Genomic DNA, 21,189 nt, shown 5'->3' with positions numbered 1-21,189 from the left:
ATCATAAGTTCTATGGGGTGGTAGCATGGTGGCCCTCTGTTTGCTAAATTCCAGTTTGAGGTCATGGTAACACTCGGGAACTCGGGTCAGGTCGATGGATTCTAAAGACTTGGGAGTAGAACTCGGGGAATTCGGGAAAATACAAGTAGCTTGGCACATAGGACCCCACTGCTTGATAGTGCCCACAGACCAGTCGATGTGAGGGTTATGGCTGTGAAGCCAGGGGTATCCAAGGACGAGAGGGAACTCTGAACAGGAGATCAAATGAAAGTTCATCAATTCCTGGTGTTGTGAAACTGAAAGTCGCAAGGAGGTAGTGACATGAGTGACAAGTCCAGATCCCAAAGGGCTTCCATCCAATGTAGTAACCCTCATGGGGTCACTTAGAGGTTGAGAGGGAACGCCATTCTCCTTCGCCCAGACACCATCCATGAAGTTACCTGAGTCTACCAAGGCTTGAAGGTGAAGCTTGTGGTTGTCCCAGGAAAGGGTGACTGGAATGAGCAGAGTTGGGCAGATGGGAGAAGGTTATGTTTCCCATTACAGTTCCCCCCCGGTCTGTACGGGACAGAGCGTTTCCCTGGAGCCCGGGACACGTGGAACGGAAATGGCCCGGTTTGCCGCAATATAGACAGCGTAGCTCCCTCATCCGGCGGTCTCTCTCAGCCTGGGAGATGCGTCCAATCTGCATGGGTTCCGGTGGAGCCAGCGAGGATAAAGGTGGGGGCTCGGAGCTGGGACTGATAGGGGCTAGAGGTCTACGGTTGAGTTCTCTCTCTCTCAGACGCTGGTCAATGCGTGAGGCCAACTTGATCAGGGACTCGAGATTGTCCGGTGGTTCCCGAGTGGCCAGTTCATCTTGGATAGTGTCGGAAAGGCCTTTCAGAAAGCACACCGTGAGCGCCTCGTTGTTCCAGCCACTCGCTGCTGCCACCATGCGGAACTGGATGGCATAGACCGTCACGCTGCGCCGACCTTGGTGGAGAGTCAGGAGCTGTTTGGCTGAGTCAGGACCACTGCTTGGGCCTTGAAACACTCGTTTGAATTCCTCAGCAAAGGCAGAGTAGCTGGCACAGCAGGAATTATGGGCATCCCACACAGCAGTAGCCCAGGCCAGGGCTTTTTCCGACAGCAGGGTGATGATATATGCGATCTTAGACCGGTCGGTGGTGAACAACGAGGGTTGCAGCTCAAAGGAGAGAGAACATTGGGTGAGAAACCCTTTACAAGCACTTGGATCACCTGAGAACCGTTGGGGAGGTGGAAGACAAGGTTCAGCCAGAGGGTTAACTGCCATGGATACGTGAATCTGAGGTACTGGGACGGGAACTGTTGCCGGGGTAAGTCGATCAGATATCTGCTTTATGGAAGTCAGCATCTCCGACAGAAGATGAGAATGTCTAGCCATTAAGGCCTCTTGCTGAACCAGGGCGGCTTCGTGGCGTTGGACAGTCTCCTGGTGGTGGGACAGCATGGCAACAAGGTCCTGGGAACTGGCTGCCTCTGGGTTCATTTTTGGCTCTGTGTTTCTGTCAGGACCCGGTTACGAACCCGGGTCTCCAGAGTGAGAAACAGTCACTTAACCAACTGAGCCACGAATAGTCGGCAGAACCCAGAAGATGAGGCAGACACAGCAGTACTTGAGACGGTGTATTTAATGAAGTACAAAGTGAAGTTCTTCAGGAAAACATGTAACTCCACAACCTCAAAAGGAATTCCACAAGAACAAAGGTAATCCTCCAAGACAAAAAGGTAAATCCACAAGGTGGAAGGTATAGCACAAGAAGCCTGAAAAGATACTAAAAAAAAACTTTAAAAAACAAGAACAAAAAACAGAATTCCACAAGAGAGTCCACCGGGATCCACAAGAGTTCACAGAGTACTAGGACTGGGTGCTAACATACAAACACAGAGCACAGAACTGAGGAAAACAAAGGGTTTAAATACAATCAGGGGAAACGAGGTACAGGTGCAAATAATAATGGAGATCAAGGGAAAACAAAAGGTCAAAAGGCACAATGGGGACATCTAGTGACCAAAAAAACGGAACAATCCTGGCCAAATCCTGACAGGCTCTACACACCTGAGACGGGTGAGAAGGAGAACCTGGAGATAGAGTGCTCGGGAGGTTCAGGTCATTTCACAGGTGGCTCATGTAAGCCTTTAACCCTATCAAATAATCTGCCTGCATCAAGAAAATGTTGATTAAAAGAGTTAAGAATAGAGGTCTCTCAGTGACCACCTGTGAGTCAACCAGCAGTTGTTTAGGGAGCTGTGCATCTTTTTGCACTCTAAACCTTTCATTACTTGCCAATATTTGAAAGGATTATTCAGATTATCAACAGTAGATTTGAGGTAAAGGTCTGCTTTCAGGTCATAGTCACACCCTGATTCCAAGGCCACCCAATCAGCTGAATCAGACCATCTTGCTTTAACCCACGAAGCATTCCATTTCCTTATGATTTCAGCTTGTTCGTCTGAAAAACAAGGGTTGTCTCTTCCCTGAATTCAGTATTGTTTGAAAGGGGCGTGCCTGTTGTATACATTCAGGAATGCTTTATAGTCGTAAGAAAAGGCTAATTCTACATCAGGGATGAATTCAACTAAATTCCAGGAAATGTTTAAAACATCATGAAAAAAAAGTTTCAAACTGCTTCCAGTTTCTTTTCCATGATGATACTGTAATGAATAATCAGGGAGAAAAAGTTGTAGATTCACACGCAGAGCACGGCAGGTGTTTATTTTGCCATCGCAAAGGGCAGGAATTGTGGTCACAGGCAGGCAATGGTCATACACAGGTAAGCAAACAGGCAGGTGAATCAAAACTGGGCCTGAAGGCTTTCCTGTTTTTTTGCCTTTATTTAACTAGGCAAGTCCGTTAAGAACCAATTCTTATTGACAGTGACAGCCTAGGAACAGTGGGTTAACTGCTTTGTTCAGGGGCAGAACAACAGATTTTTACCTTGTCAGCTTAGGGATTTGTTCTTGCAACCTTTCAGTTACTAGTCCAACGCTCTAACCACGTGGCTACCTGCCGCCCTTGGTTCTCACAAACAAGCTAGGAAAAGGATGAGTAGAGTCAAAACAAACATTACCTCACAAAGGCACAAACAGAATGAACTGAACTAAATAAGTGACTGAAGAGACTAGGTGAGTAACTAACACAGGTGAAATCAATTAACAAAAAATTAAGACAGGGCTACGTTCAAGAACATAACGAAACAGAACACAAGGTTGACTAAGAAAATTAATATAGAACCTTACAGATACATTGAGGTACTTTAGGAATTTTACCAACCTTTTCAGGTTAAAAATTGGTTGAAAAAAATACAAAATTCCCTGACGTTTTTGTAAATCCAATTAGTTTTCCACGTTGAATCAACGTCATCACATAGATTTTTCGTTGTTGAAATTATGTGGAAACAACATTGATTGAACTGTTTTTTTCCCATGGGTTATATCATTAGCAAAAACATGAGAAGCATTAAAACGAGACGGAATGTTGGTTAAAATAAGATAAATCAAAAGGGATTTTAGAGGGCATGTTGTGTTGGCCCAGTCCTCTATATATAATTGATCCTGTAATTGGTTTGCAAATGTTCTTTAGAATAGCAATTTGATTATTCTCAGCATAGATCTGAGGGATTACAGGAAATAGAATAACCATATTATTTTGCATTGTCTCAATCAACAGACAGACCCACATATTAAAAGCGTGTTCTATTCAGATGTCCATTAAGTGAGGGGGGGGGAATTAAAACTGTAATTGAAAAGACGGTTTCATTGAAAATGGATTACTGGAATAATTGTTTTATCAGGATAGCCCTTAGGCTATGAGAATTAATTTGCTTGTATGTCAGACTATTTTGAAGCACTTTTCAAATTTATTTTCTGCCCCCCCCTCTCTGAACCCAGTGTAAGTGACAGGTAAGATGGCCTGCAGGAGAAGCACGAGCTAGATATGCCTTCATTAACCTGTGATATGTTCTGTGGTGGCAGTAGCACAGACCAAACACCACCTCTCCTAAACAGCATCACACAGCTATACAGTGGTTGAGCTAGTAAAACTATTCTAGTAGCAACAGTGTCCACCTGCTCCAGGTTTTCTGGAGCCCAGTTTCTATGATTACCGAACCAATCTTTTTCACAAGGTTGTTGTCGAGGCTAATGTGTGATCAATCCGTGTCCGTCGATATCTAGACTCAAGACATGTATGTGCATTTAGATGCTTTTTAATATTCCATACATACAATTAAAGCGCATTTAAAAATGTGGTTTCCAGAGCTCTCTGTACAGTGAGTAATGTGAAGGTAAGAAGACACAAGACAGATAGAATATAGCTTAATATGTACAGTAGAGCTGAGCTGATCTCATGTTACCCGCCATGAGAGAGGGAATCAATAATGTGACACCCTGGTGTGTTGGCGTACCTGCCAGAGAACTCACACCAGAGGTTATCAGCACAGAATAATTAGTTCACGCCTGGATGTGTGAGTTGTTTGTACAAGCATCCGGTAGCTTGCTGGTCTTCTCCTGGATACACCATATTGGATGTGGTTTGTTTCTGTGTCTGTTCACAGTGTTTTAGCTCCAGTTTGAGAAGATGTAGGGCTTCATCTGACAATGAGGATAAAATGTTTCCTAAAAGGACAGAGGAGGATTTATTAGTTGTGGCAATGAAATGAAACAGATTAAAGTCTGCCTGTATTTCCTCTCATTATCTGATAGAGGTAAAGTGGGATAGCCAATATCTACATGCAGCAACAGACGCTGTGTGTGTGTGTGTGTGTGTGTGTGTGTGTGTGTGTGTGTGTGTGTGTGTGTGTGTGTGTGTGTGTGTGTGTGTGTGTGTGTGTGTGTGTGTGTGTGTGTGTGTGTGTGTGTGTGTGTGTGTGTGTGTGTGTGTGTGTGTGTGTGTGTGTGTGTGTGTGTGTGTGTGTGTTTTTATACACCATATAGATAAGGAGCTATTCCACAGGGGGAAAGCGATAGACCGAGGGGAGGTGGACATTGGTACCGAGGTGATCCAGGCCATTCCACCCGGTCTGTTCTGGCGTTTCCACATCACCATCCACCATCCTAAGTATGTCAAGTTCAACGTCTCTCTGGCACGGGACGCCCTCTTGGGGATCTATGGACGGAGGAACATCCCACCTACACACACACAGGTGCTGTACCCCCTACCTACCTCATACACATAAGAGCATTACATCCACTCCCATGTAAACGATCATACTGTAGGCTCTTATGTATTCCCACACCAACCTATACAATGACTGAAACACCCCAACACACATACAGTTGAAGTCGGAAGTTTACATACTGTACACCTTTACCAAATACATTTAAACTCAGTTTTTCACAATTCCTGACATTTAATCTTAGTAAAAATTCCCTGTCTAAGGTCAGTTAGGATCACCATTTTATTTTAAGAATGTGAAATGTCAGAATAATAGTAGAGAGAATTATTTATTTCAGCTTTTATGTATTTCATCACATTCCCAATGGGTCAGAAGTTTACATACACTCAATTAGTATTTGGTAGCATTGCCTTTAAATTTTTTAACCTGGGTTAAACGTTTTGGGTAGCCTTCCACAAGCTCCCCCAATAAGTTGGGTGAAGTTTGGCCCATTCCTCCTGACAGAGCTGGTGTGACTGAGTCAGGTTTGTAGGCCTCCTGGCTCACACACGCTTTTTCAGTTCTGCCTACAAATGATCTTTAGGATTAAGGTCAGGGCTTTGTGATGGCCACTCCAATACCTTGCCTTTGTTGTCCTTAAGCCATTTTGCTACAACTTTGGAAGTATGCGTGGGGTCATTGTCCATTTGGAAGACCCATTTGCGACCAAGCTTTAACTTCCTGACTGATGTCTTGAGATGTTGCTTCAATATATCCACATAATTTTCCTGCCTCATGATGCCATCTACTTTGCTGCAGTCCCTCCTGCAGCAAAGCACCCCCACAACATAATGCTGCCACCGCCGTGCTTCACAGTTGGGATGGTGTTCTTCGGCTTGCAAGCATCCCCCTTTTTCCTCCAAACATAACTATGGTCATTATGACCAAACAGTTCTATTTTTGTTTCATCAGACCAGAGGACATTTCTCCAAAAAGTACATTCTTTGTCCCCATGTGCAGTTGCAAACCGTAGTCTGGCTTTTTTATGGCGGTTTTGGAGCAGTGGCTTCTTCCTTGCTGAGCGGCCTTTCAGGTTATGTCGATGTAGGATTTGTTTTACTGTGGCTATAGATACTTTTGTCGTTGTTTCCTCCAGCATCTTCACAAGGTCCTTTGCGGTTGTTCCGGGATTGATTTGCACTCTTCGCACCAAAGTACATTCATCTCTAGGAGACAGAACGCGTCTCCTTCCTGAGCGGTGTGAAGGCTGCGTGGTCCCATGGTGTTTATATTTATGTACTATTGTTTGTACAGATGAACGTGGTACCTTCAGGCGTTTGGAAATTGCTCCCAAGGATGAACCAGACTTGTGGAGGTCTACAATTTTTTTTCTGAGGTCTTGGCTGATTTATTTTGATTTTCCCATGGTCAAACAAAGAGGCACTGAGTTTGAAGGTAGGCCTTGAAATACATCCACAGGTACACCTCCAATGGACTCAAATTATGTCAATTAGCCTATCAGAAGCTTCTAAAGCCAGGACATAATTTGGAATTTTCCAAGTTGTTTGAAGGCACAGTCCATTTAGTGTATGTCAACTTTTGACCCACATGAATTGTGAAATAATCGGTCTGTAAACATCTGTTGGAAAAAATTACTTGTGTCATGCACAAAGTAGATGTCTTAACGGACTTGCCAAAACTATAGTTTGTTAACAAGAAATGTGTGGTGTGGTTGAAAAACCAGTTTAAATGATTCCAACTTAAGTGTATGTAAACTTCCGACTTCAACTGTAAGTAACTATATGCACAGCTGGGTATATGCACAGATCCACACATGCACAGATCCACGTGTACCCCAGCTCGTATGCACACCTTCCTTTCCTCCTCATCCATCTCTCATCCTTCAGTCTCACTCTTCACCTATATTGAAACCCACAATAAAATGAATTGATCAAGCAGGTGTGGTGCCTTTATGTTAAGTTTGATCACTTCACCGATTAGTGAATTAGCTACATTACTGTTGGCTACTTATCAGTACTTTTGTCCAATGCATAATGAGTTGCAATGTATGTAGTTTATTGTTATGGAATGAATACAGTTAAGGAAATATCTAGGGGAACTAATGTGATGTCAGTAAAATGCCTGAACTCCCAAATCACTGCTTCTTAGCATAGATATGATCTAAGATTAACAGTTCAAATCATTCAAGAAATTAAGACCTGTCAACTCAATTAAAGCCTCCTTGTTTCTGTCTATTTTGCATACTAATTTGCATATGTAGGTGCATGGATACAGACAAACAATGAATTAATGCTAATTGAAAGGTTCCTTTTAAACATAGACATCCTTTTTGTTCCATAAGGATGCTCATAATCATTATAGTAATCACACTTGGCATATAGCCAGCTAACTGTATGTTGGACCATATTCAAGTCCTGTCTGAGTGGGGCTGACGAATCCCACACCATCATTAGATGTCTCTGTCAGCCAGGTCAGCTGATTCGGTTGATCCCAGTTCAGTTTTTGGCCCCTGCATGCAGTCACGCATATGTTCCTCCGGACCGGCCCTCATTACATCTGCTGATAGAATACCCAGCAGGTCACGGGGCTGAGCACTCAGGGTCACGGTGAGACCTGCACACAAGTGACTCATCTGTCACAAAGCTGTTTCACCGGCCCCAGTAAACCCAGCAGGCTTCCGCATGATGAATCCTAATAGGATGTTTTAGTCATTAATCTGAGTCAGTCCCCTGGGCGGCACGCACAGTTCAGACCTTTTTTTTTTCTTCCAATGAGATTTTGTCACTATTGGCGCCGAGGGGATTGTATGGAAAAGACAGTGGCCATTTCCGCTTCAGTGTGACATCATGTGCTGATCCCCGGCTGAAAGTGAATTATGGAGGGGCTGGGATCCCTCCTCTGCTGCTTTGCATCGCTGATGATTTGAAATGCAGGGGCCCGATGGCTACTGTGCCCCAGCGGTTCTACTGAATTACAAACATCGTTTTGCTGTTGTTCCGTAGGGGAGCATTTGTTTCTCATAAGAAGAACCTGAGTCGTAGAATGATTCTGAGGCCTGGGGGCATGTCATTGGAGTTTGGGACCTGGCCTCACCCAGCCCTGGGTTTATTATTTAGGACGGGTGGAAGGGTGAAGACAGACGTCCCTCTGAGCCCAGTAGACGGAGAGGCTTTGCTGCATGCAGTCAACAGCCGACAGCAGCGTAATACCAGCCCTGGTCTCGGCTTATCTCCAAGAGCACACACAAACATGAGTGACACTGGTGTAGCTAAGGCACTGCATCACACCCAGGGCTACTGTCATATCCTACTCATCTGGTAATCCAGCAGTGCAGCATGGGGGCCTGTCTCCTTATTAAGCTCATCAAGGGCAAAGTCAAAAGGTGGCTCGGGAGCTTTGCATATGGTTAAGTTCAAGTTATTTTAAGATGGATGACAGGATATGATACAGCGCATGATGATTTCATGTTTTGGCCTGTTCCCAGACATAGATATCCGAGCTGTGATTTTGGAGGATCCCTGATACACGCTGTCAGCAAGAGCATGTCAGTACACCCAACCAGGAGCTTGTGATGTCCCAGCTTTTGACTTCCAAACCTTTGCCTCATTTTTAATCTGATTGTTTTCTTTTTCTACTGCAGTTTGACTTTGTCAAGCTCCTGGATGGGAAACAGCTGATCAGACAGGAGGTTCAGACGGTGGCGGAGGATTCCAACGCCTCTCCCAGGAACCTGATCCTGGCCTCCCTCCAGGAGATGGGCTTCATAGAGTACATGGACGCTGGAACCTGGTACCTGGCTTTCTACAACGATGGAAAGAAAATGGAACAAGTTCTTGTTCTCAGCACTGCCATCGGTAATTGGCTCCTATTGGTGTAAAAAGTAGAATAGGTGCTCCACAGTGTCAGTTACTAATGAACATTGATGCACCATGCAATCATATTCGTGAGCAGTAATGAAGTCTTATAAGAAAAAATGTGGTTACAAAAGCACTCAAAAAGCAAAGCAATTGTAACATTCATACAATAGCTGCAAATAGACAAAAAAAAACATGTTTTGTTAAGTTCTTTCTCTGCACCAAAAGAATTGTGTGAAACAGGCTGCCATTTTAACATCAAAACGGCTGAGTTCTGTTGCTCGTTGCAAGGTGCTGCAAAGTCTGTCATCCCTAATTGACTGACCTTTTGTCACCCATCTGTAAGCCTCTGCTGAGAGATGAGCCAATGTATTTCTTCTAATGCTCTCTCTTTCCAGCCTCTCCTGGAAATGATTTTGCTCTGTCTTTTAAAACGAATTGTTGTCTGAAAGGCAGTGCAAAGAAATGGTACTGGGTAGTTCTGTACATGTCAGTTTCCTTTGTCTTCATGCTCATATATCTGTTACCTTATTGTAAACAATGCAACATGTTAGATTATTATATGTCTCAATGGATGCACAAAGTAAAAGTGTTCATTATACCCTGAGTTTGGCACCATTTTTCTCCTAGGTATTTCTGTCTAGCCCATGGACGGTTGTGTTGTTTACCACTTTCTCTGTCTGTAGAAACCGTGGACGGTTGTGTTGTTTACCACTTTCTCTGTTTGTAGAAACCACGGATGGTTGTGTTGTTTACCACTTTCTCTGTCTGTAGAAACCACGGACGGTTGTGTTGTTTACCACTTTCTCTGTCTGTAGAAACCACGGACGGTTGTGTTGTTTACCACTTTCTCTGTCTGTAGAAACCATGGACGGTTGTGTTGTTTACCACTTTCTCTGTCTGTAGAAACCATGGACGGTTGTGTTGTTTACCACTTTCTCTGTCTGTAGAAACCACGGACAGTTGTGTTGTTTACCACTTTCTCTGTCTGTAGAAACCGTGGACGGTTGTGTTGTTTACCACTTTCTCTGTCTGTAGAAACCATGGACGGTTGTGTTGTTTACCACTTTCTCTGTCTGTAGAAACCATGGATGGTTGTGTTGTTTACCACTTTCTCTGTCTGTAGAAACCATGGACGGCTGCTCCACCAACTGTAAGGGGAACGGGGAATGTGTGGCAGGTCACTGCCACTGCTTCAGCGGTTTCCTGGGACCAGACTGCTCAAAAGGTATAGTAAGTTAAGCACCTCTGAGATATGTGGGATCTTCCAATGAATTCATACAAATTTAAATTACATTTTTGTGCATAATGAAAGCTCACATAATATTGGGTTGAAATTGAGATTTTGGTCAGATAGACCATCATATGCACACATGACTGTAAGTCGCTTTGGATAAAAGCGTCTGCTAAATGGCATATATTATTATTATTATTATTATATTATATATATGTTTTATTCTGTAAATCTACCAGTATCAAATTAATCCGCAGAGTAAAGTCTAAATAGTCAAATAACAATGGCTACTTTTTTGTATTAAACCTGGTGCTTCATAGTGGATACTACCAATATTATCAATGCCAAAAGTCACTCTGACTGGGAGTATTTTGATTGTCTTTGAGGATTGTTTACAATCTTTGCATTAAATGAGGATAGCAAGCGGAAGTGGGGCTTTCAGATCCACTTTGTGGTCAGTGAGGTCTCTCTCTGCCCAGGCCAACCCGCTCTGGACGGATGCCTTAATCTGTCTCTGCCTAGATCTGAGGTCAGGGAGCCACTGTAGCGAGCATAATGTGTCTATTACTGTTCCCAGTGTGGAACTGGGACATATTATGGAGACTAATGGACAGGCCAGGGTCTGAAAGGCAGCTTCCACACTGTAACTGTCCATAAACAGCCTGACAGACTGGAGGGATGAGAGATCCTGGCAGAAGAGAGAAGGGGAGAATGGAGCAATGTTCTCTCACGTAGCTCTGCAGGTTTCAAAGACATTCTGGAAAATTGTTCACTATGACTGAGTGCCTATACTTGTAGACGAGGAATATAGCATAGGAATGCAGCATGTTAGTGATTTGAGTAGTGTTTAGGCTACACACCAAAGGGTTAAAACTTCTTAGGGATAGCACCCTTTTTTAAATTTTCACCTAAATGACATACCCAAATCTAACTGCCTGTAGCTCAGGCCCTGAAGCAAGGATATGGATATTCTTGGTACCATTTGAAGGGATTTATTTTGAAGTTTGTGGAAATGTGAATTGAATGTAGGAGAATATAACACAATAGATCTGGTAGAAGAAAATACAAAGAAATAAACAACCAGTCGTTTTCTACCACCATCTTTGAAATGCAAGAGAAAGGTCATAGTTATAGCCATCACTCTGGTTGTAATTTCGATAGTGTCCACGAGATGGCAGCAGTGTATGTGCAATGTTTCAGATGGATAACTTGACAAATGAGTGAACAACAATACTTTTAGTGCCAAGTCCCCATGTACATTTGGACAAATCGTGAATGAGACATTCACATTCATTTTCCATTTTTCTGCAAGACTATTGTCAAATCTGCATACTTGGACTTTGATTTAGCGTTCCAAGTATTAGTAGCCATATTATAAGATCAACAACCAGTTTTCATAACTTCATAACTCTGAATATTCTTATACGTTGTGTCCAAAGGAAAAGGCATGCTGTCGCAAAAGGTTAGCGCCTACATTTTGCGACCGAGACGGGGTTTCCGGATACTCCCGTAAAGCCCAGCTCATTGGCTATCTAGCTAGCTTTGTTTGACCCCCGATTGGTGCTTATTTGACAAAGATACAGTCCTTCAATTGATGGCCACCCGCATCATCGGTGTCGCTCTCTGACCAAATATGGTGTCCTATAGGATATACTACACCTCTAATTAAATAGTTAAGTCTTGTTACCTTCTAGGATCTCCGAGGAATACATATGAATGTGATTTGACTCGTTCAAACAACATTTAGGTTGAGATTTTCACAGATTCCTTTCTTTGCAAATCAGTGGAAATACAAAATCGATCGCATGTGCTATATGGACCTTTTTAGGATATGAAAAATGAAATTTTTATAAGCAAACGACACTTCATGTTATCTCTGGGACCCTTTGGATGATAAATCAGAGCAAGATTTCAGAATGTAAGTACACATTTCACCTTCAGAGGTGAATTTTACAAACCTATCGCATTGAAATAGTGTTTTGTTGTTAGGAGCTCACATTAAATAATAGCATGGCATTTTATCGCAGTAGTAGATACTGTAAATTGGACAGTGCAGTTATAATAACAAGAATTTAAGTTTTCAGCCGATATAAGACACTTCTATGTACCGACATTTGTTGTTACTCTAAAATCTGCGATCTTGATATAACGCACTGCATGATTTACAACTGTCCCATTGACGTTACGCTGATCCTTTTGCCATGTGAACATCTCTATTGAATCTATACCTCACTGTACGTTCTGCTCTGATGTTTACCATGAGTCTCCAAGCCTCAGCCTCTGAGACTCTGAGGTTCCGTTCTTCCTCATTTTGTAAATATCCATTTTCATGGTAAGGCGCTGAATTCCCACATGGAAAAATACTATAGTATACTATGGTATAAATACTATATTATTCACTGTAGTGTTTTTGCGGACTAAGTGAATTCTGGAATATTTACTGTAATATACTGTGGTATTTACAGTTAACGATAGTATAAATAATGTAGTAAAATAAAATCTATACTATAGCAATTAATGTAGTGTTTTTACAAATTGTAGTATACATTAGTATTTACTGTAGTGGTTTTGCAGACTGTAATATACTGTGGTATTTTGTCAAGCATTACTGTAGTATTTACTATAGTGTTTTTGTTGTATTATCTATAACATAGAAGTGGAGGCTTTCTTCTTGAGGAAACCTACTGGAGATATCATAAAAGAGCACATTTTCCATAACCTGAAGGTAGATAGAACTGGGTTCTGAACAGATAGTTCAGAGCTTCTGCTCTTTTCTATAACTTGAAGGGAACATAATATCTGGTCGATACTTAGCGTGTAGATTTCTCACTTATGGGTGGCACAAATTAGGATATGGGGAGGGGAATGAGCAGGGTAAATGCAAATTAAATATTGCAGTATATACTATAGTGTTTTTGCAGACTGTGGTGTTTTTGCGGACATTACTGTAGTGTTTACTGAAGTGGTTTTTGGTCAAATAATACTGTAGTATTTACTATAGTATTCTACAGTATAATACTGTACAACACTGTATAGTAAGTACTGCACATGATCAAGGTAACGGAATAATACAGTATACTACAGAATTCTATAGTAAACTGTATTATGTTTTCATGTGGTTGGTGTACAGAGGGGCCTTGGGGAATAGAGGGGGGTGTTGGAGGGAGATACCGATGCTGCAGCGCCATGCCGTAGCTACTGGAGTTTAACTCAGGTGCCACTTAAGAAAAATTGAAATGCTTGAAAGATTAGGTGGATTTCACAGGAAGAGGGTTTGAGTAGGGGTGCGTGGCCTGCGCCCAGCAGAGGGGAGAGTACTTAAAGCACTACCATCAGGGGAGAGGATTAGGTGACTTCAGCTGCATGCTTATTAGGGAGATATTGGTGATGGGTGAAACCTGGTTAAAACTGGTATATGGCTCATGGGGAGATCGCCACTGGGGTCTCAGGGTGAGAGCTGACTAGTACCTTCTAGGGCTGGAATGACACAAACAGCTTCACAATTCACATCTTGGATAACAACCAGTTTTTAGTTAAGGTTTTGGATGATAACAAACCAAAGTATTTTCTTTCCACCACAGTATTTCTAAAGGGCTGCTGTACTGTCTTTTTTCTTCCAGACTCCTGTCCTGTCCTGTGCAGTGGCAATGGAGATTATGAGAAAGGTTACTGCCAGTGTCACCCGGGCTGGAAGGGCCCCGAGTGTGACATCCAGGAGGACCAGTGCATCGATCCCACCTGCTCCAACCACGGCACCTGTGTCAATGGCATCTGTATGTGCAGCCCTGCCTATAAGGGCAACAACTGTGAACAAGGCAAGGGTCCTATTCTAATAATAATCATTATCACTATTTACACAGGAATAGGGATAGACATAGGATACAGCTGCATTTAGCCTAGCCAAGGGGGTTTGGTTTGTTGCATCCCTTATCCAAGAGTGCAACAACAGAAGCATGCCACATCATTTTTTTTTACCGGAAAAGCCACTCGTTGTTAGTTCAGGGCTCTTAGCCACTAACCAAACCAGTATTCTGTTTGTTGTTGGGTTTTAGACACACACCAAACTGTCTGATAGATTGTCTGATTACTATTTAACCACAGCAACAATACATCCAGTATCCTCCTCTCACATCATTTTAATTATGGAGAGAGTTTTTGTGTGCAAAAACAGATTGATCCAATAGATTATCCTCTACACACACACATAGCCACTCACCGCTTTTCACACACGTCATGAGGAATGCTTATACATGAAGCAGCCAAATCAATTGATTGTCCTAAGGTAGTTGTACCCAGTGGTAATTATTGGCTTTGTCTGAGATATCCGTGCTAGAGAATAACCTTGAGTCAATGAGCCTGTGACTAGGATCTAGCCTGCAAGCATTGTGGTAATTACTGTGGTTAACACTGCATAGATTTTTCTTTTTTCTTTTTTGTAGTGTGCATTAGTTGGGGGGGTGGGGTTGTTCTGAAGTGTATCACAACTAAATGTGATCAATTAGCTTCAGACATGGATTGAAGCTGTTTGTTGTTCAGTCTTTATGAGAATCATGTGTGAAAGCTGCAGAGGTTTCAATGTTATTTTTTGTGGATGGACATGTTTTGCTCACGGTGCGATGGGTTCTCAGTAATAAACCATTCACTGCTTGGACACGATGTTCTCGAAAGGTTGCAGTGACACTGTTAGAATACACACCACAGAAGTACACAGACAATGTGTTAAATCAGCTAGATGTGATGGGGATGTTTTGTGTCATGACCTACCCATAGAGGAAAGGTGTGATGGGGATGTTTTGTGTCAGGACCTACCCATAGAGGAAAGGTGTGATGGGGATGTTTTGTGTCAGGACCTACCCATAGAGGAAAGGTGTGATGGGGATGTTTTGTGTCAGGACCTACCCATAGAGGAAAGGTGTGATGGGGATGTTTGTGTCAGGACCTACCCATAGAGGAAAGGTGTGATGGGGATGTTTTGTGTCAGGACCTACCCATAGAGGAAATGTGTGATGTGGATGTTTTGTGTCAGGACCTACCCATAGAGGAAAGGTGTGATGGGGATGTTTTGTGTCAGGACCTACCCATAGAGGAAAGGTGTGATGGGGATGTTTTGTGTCAGGACCTACCCATAGAGGAAAGGTGTGATGGGGATGTTCTGTGTCAGGACCTACCCATAGAGGAAAGGTGTGATGGGGATGTTCTGTGTCTGTACCTACCCATAGAGGAAAGAAAGGTGTGATGGGGATGTTCTGTGTCAGTACCTAGACAAACAAAATGTGTGATGGGTCTGCTCTGAAAAAGATGTCACAAAGCTTACTTTACTTTTTATTTTTGTATTATTATTTTCACTGCATTAGGGATAGCAGACACAGAGGTTTCGGCTTTGCAGCCTTCTTCAGTGTGTAGTACCTACCCATAGAGGAAAGGTGTGATGGGGATTTTTTGTGTCAGTACCTACCCATAGAGGAAAGGTGTGACGGGGATGTTTTGTGTCAGAAACTACCCATAGAGGAAAGGTGTGACGGGGATGTTTTGTATCAGAAACTACCCATAGAAGAAAGGTGTGACGGGGATGTTTTGTGTCAGTACCTACCCATAGAGGAAAGGTGTGATGGGGATGTTTTGTGTCAGGATCTATCCACCTACCCATAGAGGAAAGGTGTGATGGGGAGGTTTTGTGTCAGAACCTACCCATAGAGGAAAGGTGTGATGGGGATGTTTTGTGTCAGAACCTACCCATAGAGGAAAGGTGTGACGGGGATGTTTTGTGTCAGAAACTACCCATAGAGGAAAGGTGTGACGGGGATGTTTTGTGTCAGAAACTACCCATAGAGGAAAGGTGTGACGGGGATGTTTTGTATCAGAAACTACCCATAGAAGAAAGGTGTGACGGGGATGTTTTGTGTCAGTACCTACCCATAGAGGAAAGGTGTGATGGGGATGTTTTGTGTCAGGATCTATCCACCTACCCATAGAGGAAAGGTGTGATGGGGAGGTTTTGTGTCAGAACCTACCCATAGAGGAAAGGTGTGATGGGGATGTTTTGTGTCATAACCTACCCATAGAGGGAAGGTGTGACTAGGATATTTTGTGTCAGCACCTACCCATGAGGATAGGTATGACGGGGATGTTTTGTGTCAGAACTTACCCAAAGAGTAAAAGTGTGACTAGGATGTTTTGTGTCATGTCCTACTTGTAGAGGAAAGGTGTGATGGGGATGTTTTGTGTCAGGACCTACCCTTAAAGGAAAGGTGTAACAGGGATTTTTGTGTCAGAATCTACCCATGGAGGAAAGGTGTGATGGGGATGTTTTGTGTCAGTAACTACCCATAGGAAAGGTGTGACGGAGGTGTTTTGTGTCAGAACCTACCCATAGACAAAAGGTGTGAGGGGGATATTTTGTGTCCCTACCCATAGAGGAAAGGTGTGATGGGAATGTTTTGTGTCACTACCTACCCGTAGAAGAATGGTATGAATAGGATGTTTTATGTCAGAATCTATCCTTAGAGGAAAGATGTGATGGGGATGTTTCGTGTCAGTGCCTACGCATAGAAGAAAGGAAATCCAGAAGAAACAATTATTCAAACAATATACAGATGTTCAGGGAGGGATGTGAAATATTTACTCTTTCTCTATCGCTACTCTCTCCTGCTCTCTTTTTCACTCTATCATGCTCCCTCCATCTACCCCCTCTCTCTCTCACTTCCCTTTTTATGCATGGCCAGTGGACTGCCTGGACCCTCAGTGTTCTGGCCATGGTGTTTGTGTGAAGGGGGAGTGCCTTTGTTCTCCGGGGTGGGGAGGCCCAGACTGTGAGAGTCCCCTGCCAGCGTGCCAGGAGCAGTGTTCAGGCCATGGGAACTACCTGCCAGATTCTGGCACCTGTACCTGTGATTCCAGCTGGACAGGCTCTGACTGCTCCACCGGTGAGTACAAGAACCATGACGTACACTACTGTTCAAAAGTTTATGGTCACTTAGAAATGTCCTTGTTTTTTTGTCCATTAAAATAACATCAAATCGATCAGAAATACAGTGTAGACATTGTTTATGTTGTAAAAGACTATTGTAGCTGGAAACGGCAGATTTTTAATGGAATATCTACATAGGTGTACTGAGGCCCATTATCAGCAACCATCACTCCTGTGTTCCAATGGCACTTTGTGTTAGCTAATCCAAGTTTATAATTTTAAAGGGCTAATTGATCATTAGAAAACCCAATTATGTTAGCACAGCTGAAAACTGTTGTCCTGATTAAAGAAGCAATGAAACTGGCCTTCTTTAGACTAGTTGAGTATCTGGAGCATCAGCATTTGTGGGTTCGATTACAGGCACAAAATGGCCAGAAACAAATAACTTTCTTCCCGAAACTCGTCAGTGTATTCTTGTTCTGAGAAATTAAGGCTATTCCATGCGAGAAATTGCCAAGAAACTGAAGATCTCGTACAAAGCTGTTTACTACTCCCTTCACAGAACAGCGAAAACTGTCTCTAACCAGAATAGAGAAACGAGTGGGAGACCCCAGTGCACAACTGAGCAAGAGGACAGGAGTCATGGAACACAGGAGTGATGGTTGTTGATAATGGGCCTCTGTACACCTATGTAGATATTCCATTAAAATAATATGTTTCCAGCTACAATAGTAATTTATAACATTAACAATGTCTACACTATATTTCTAATCAATTTGATGTTATTTTAATGGACAAAGAATGTGCTTTTCTTTCAAAAACAAGAACATTTCTAAGTGACCCCAAACTTTTGAATGGTAGTGTACACACAACTTACGTACATGCAGAGTCATATATGAATATATACAAATGTCTCTATCAATATACTGTGTGGTTATTCCTACATACAGATACACACCCTTGAATACAGTGCTTTCAGACTCTTACCGCACATAAACAATTCACATCCTTAGAAAGGGCTGTAGTGACTTGTGAACGGAGTTGGAAAGTCCATTCCCAGAGATGAATCACATCCTTAACCTCCCAAAAGGGTTAAATGTAGTCAAGGCGCTACTGTTGGTTTCTGTCTGGCTGTGATTTAGATTACGTTTTCTGGACATGACGCTAACTTTTGGTCTTACCTTTGACTGAGTGACACAGACCCTGGCCAATGTGTTTTTCTGCTTGTAATCTGCCAGCTCCTAGCAGAAGCAGAACTTCACACACCCAGCAGTCTATCAGACAACTGAGCAATCATTTCTCTGACATGCTGTGTGTAAATTGGACTACACACCATGGCTACCATCTAAGCCACTTCTTGTTTCTTTATCAATACTTGCATATCTTTTGGTGGGAGTCATGAAATTGATGCATACTAATGCTAGTTTATAAATTCTTCCTTTTTTAATATGCCTCCTCCAGGGAACAATAATGCCATGGTTAGGATTCATCCCGAGATATGCTCATTTGTACAATTTTAATCTGTTATTTTTAGCATACTGTTGGTGTTATCTGTTCATCAGCTTTTCGTATTTGAATTTAGGTCACCTTTCTGGCTGTTTATACAGAACAAATTAAAGTTATCTTCACTGCACTCACTTCTTAGTACACTGCGACACTTGAAAAAGTAGAAAATGTCTTTGCATTTCATTTCAGTCTGTCTCTTGTTGAATACGTGGTAAGCAGCTCTCTTACTGAAATGTTGAATTCATTTGTTTGAGTCAGAGGACATTGATAATGAGGGTTGCCACCAATGACTATGGTTCTTACTGATAGCAAACAGCGTTGACACAGTGGTTGTAGGAACGTCTCAGAGAAGCTGTGAGCCTCGAAGAAAATCATGACATTTCTTCTGAAAACATGTGTTTTTGGAATACTTCACGTGATCACATGGTTTCATATATGTAGTTTCATGAATAAGATCATGTGATCAGATGAAAACATGTGTTTTTGGAATACTTCACGCTGTGAGCCTCGAAGAAAATCATGACATTTCTTCTGAAAACATGTGTTTTTGGAATACTTCACGTGATCACATGGTTTCATATATGTAGTTTCATGTTTTCACATTCATTTCACATAAGATCATGTGATCAGATGAAAACATGTGTTTTTGGAATACTTCACGTGATCACATAGTTTCACATATGTAGTTTCATGTTTTCACATTCATTTCACATAAGATCATGTGATCAGATGAAAACATGTGTTTTTGGAATACTTCACGTGATCACATGGTTTCACATATGTAGTTTCATGTTTTCACATTCATTTCACATAAGATCATGTGATCACATGAAAACATGTGTTTTTGGAATACTTCACGTGATCACATGGTTTCACATATGTAGTTTCATGTTTTCACATTCATTTCACATAAGATCATGTGATCACATGAAAACATGTGTTTTTGGAACACTTCACATGTTCATGTGAAATGCATGCATTTTTCTTTCCATAAGGGAGATGATGCTGGATATTCGTTTGTATAGTTTGTCATCTTTGTCTGAAAGTTGTTGTTTTTGTTTTGTTCAGCCAGTGATACAGATGTAGATCTCATGTAGCAGCCAGATCACAAAGGAGATCAGATTCTTCAGTAGCCCAGGGCCAGGTTTACAGATTAGCTGCCTGCTGCTATAGCTGCCACACAACACAACAACACACTAACACACTCCCTACTGCTGGTGTCCCCGCTTATGGAGAGGGATGGAAACCGTGCCAACGATATTATGGAAGCATCCATCCTTTTGAATATAGGGTGCCTGTCATATACATTTTTCCTCATCTTCATATTATTAATGGTTCTCTTCCTTGAGTCAAGTAGTGCTACATGCCAAGCCTTTATTAAAGTTGGGTGAAAAACCTGAGAGGTGGGCTGCATATTAAGACATTCCTCAAAAGGCAAAGTAATCCCTCATTCTTCATTATTTTTCCTATCAATTGTGTTTTCAGTGATGGCCAAAGGGGAAAACAGCTCATGTGGAGGCTATTTCACTTTCCAATGAATTGAATCTTGGAGCATTGTGGTGCCTCGGTTTCCGTAACCATGAAAGAATTGGGCATTCACTCAACCCACACTTTTTTTCCAGCCTTCCAAAGCAAAGTTCAGGTTTTCTATCCAAAAGTGAAAATTGATTTTATGTTCACTCAAGTGTATGTAGAATTACTTGTAATGTTGACTGTGTGTGACTGCACTGACAATTTCATTACTATGGAGTAGACATACTGTAACCTCACTGTAAGACAGTGAATTGTATCTTTCAATGTGCAGTATTTGGTTTTTAAAACAGAAATATAAAGGCATTGAAGATAATGCCAACATTCAACCGTTATTATTAAATAGTTTTAGATGGAAAACATGCTGAATTCTATTGCAAGCAGATGCATAGAGAAGATGGATTAAATGTCATATGCTTAATGGTAGAAAAATCGAGATTAATAAAATGCAAATTGAGTTGTTATGGCATGATTAAATATGATGTATATTTAAATGGGAATGCCTTTTCCATGTGTGGGGATAAGTGGCCTTTCTGCGCCAGCAGCTCTTTCTTCTCCCTGCTGATTGGCTACTTGCTGATAGGATGGACAGTACTCTCCATATTCTGCTGAAATTATTCATTGAATACCATTAAACCTCTAAAACTTTAAGCATTGAATGTATTATAACTGCACCTGCAGCACTCTACATAGAAAGTATTGCCTGTTCTGTATTATAACAAACATTTTCCAATTCCTATTCAAAATTAAAGTTTCAAATCATGAGTATGTAGAGTAGAGATACCATTAGAATAAAAATGGTAATGGGTTTTCATTATATTCCTTTTTAAAATATTCATTTCTTAGTTATATTAGATGAACTAGCAAGACAAGATGAGTGCAGAAATGAGTCTAGGATCCTGAATTAATTCGTGGGAAATGATCACGTGTATTTTGGGAGCAATGATGCAGCTGACCTTTGACATGTCCATCTGGCCGATGTAGAGGTGTACTGTCTGTTGCCAAGTGCAGTAAGAC

General features: G+C 42.0%; 1 protein-coding gene across 1 annotated transcript in view; it reads left to right on the top strand.

Moving 5' to 3' along the window:
* tenm1 (teneurin transmembrane protein 1) overlaps positions 1-21,189 on the top strand; it is a 231,913-nt gene that overhangs the window by 124,103 nt on the left and 86,621 nt on the right. Inside the window, exons 7-11 of the mRNA XM_046306197.1 lie at positions 4,960-5,168; positions 8,782-8,995; positions 10,122-10,223; positions 13,850-14,044; positions 16,952-17,152. Of these exons, the coding sequence (XP_046162153.1) occupies positions 4,960-5,168; positions 8,782-8,995; positions 10,122-10,223; positions 13,850-14,044; positions 16,952-17,152 (921 nt within the window). The remainder of the gene's footprint in view (positions 1-4,959; positions 5,169-8,781; positions 8,996-10,121; positions 10,224-13,849; positions 14,045-16,951; positions 17,153-21,189) is intronic.

Source organism: Oncorhynchus gorbuscha, linkage group LG16 (genome assembly GCF_021184085.1).
Source record: "Oncorhynchus gorbuscha isolate QuinsamMale2020 ecotype Even-year linkage group LG16, OgorEven_v1.0, whole genome shotgun sequence".
In the NCBI taxonomy this organism is placed as follows: domain Eukaryota; kingdom Metazoa; phylum Chordata; class Actinopteri; order Salmoniformes; family Salmonidae; genus Oncorhynchus; species Oncorhynchus gorbuscha.
Note: the sequence above shows the minus strand (reverse complement) of the source record. Positions and strands in the feature narration are given on the sequence as shown.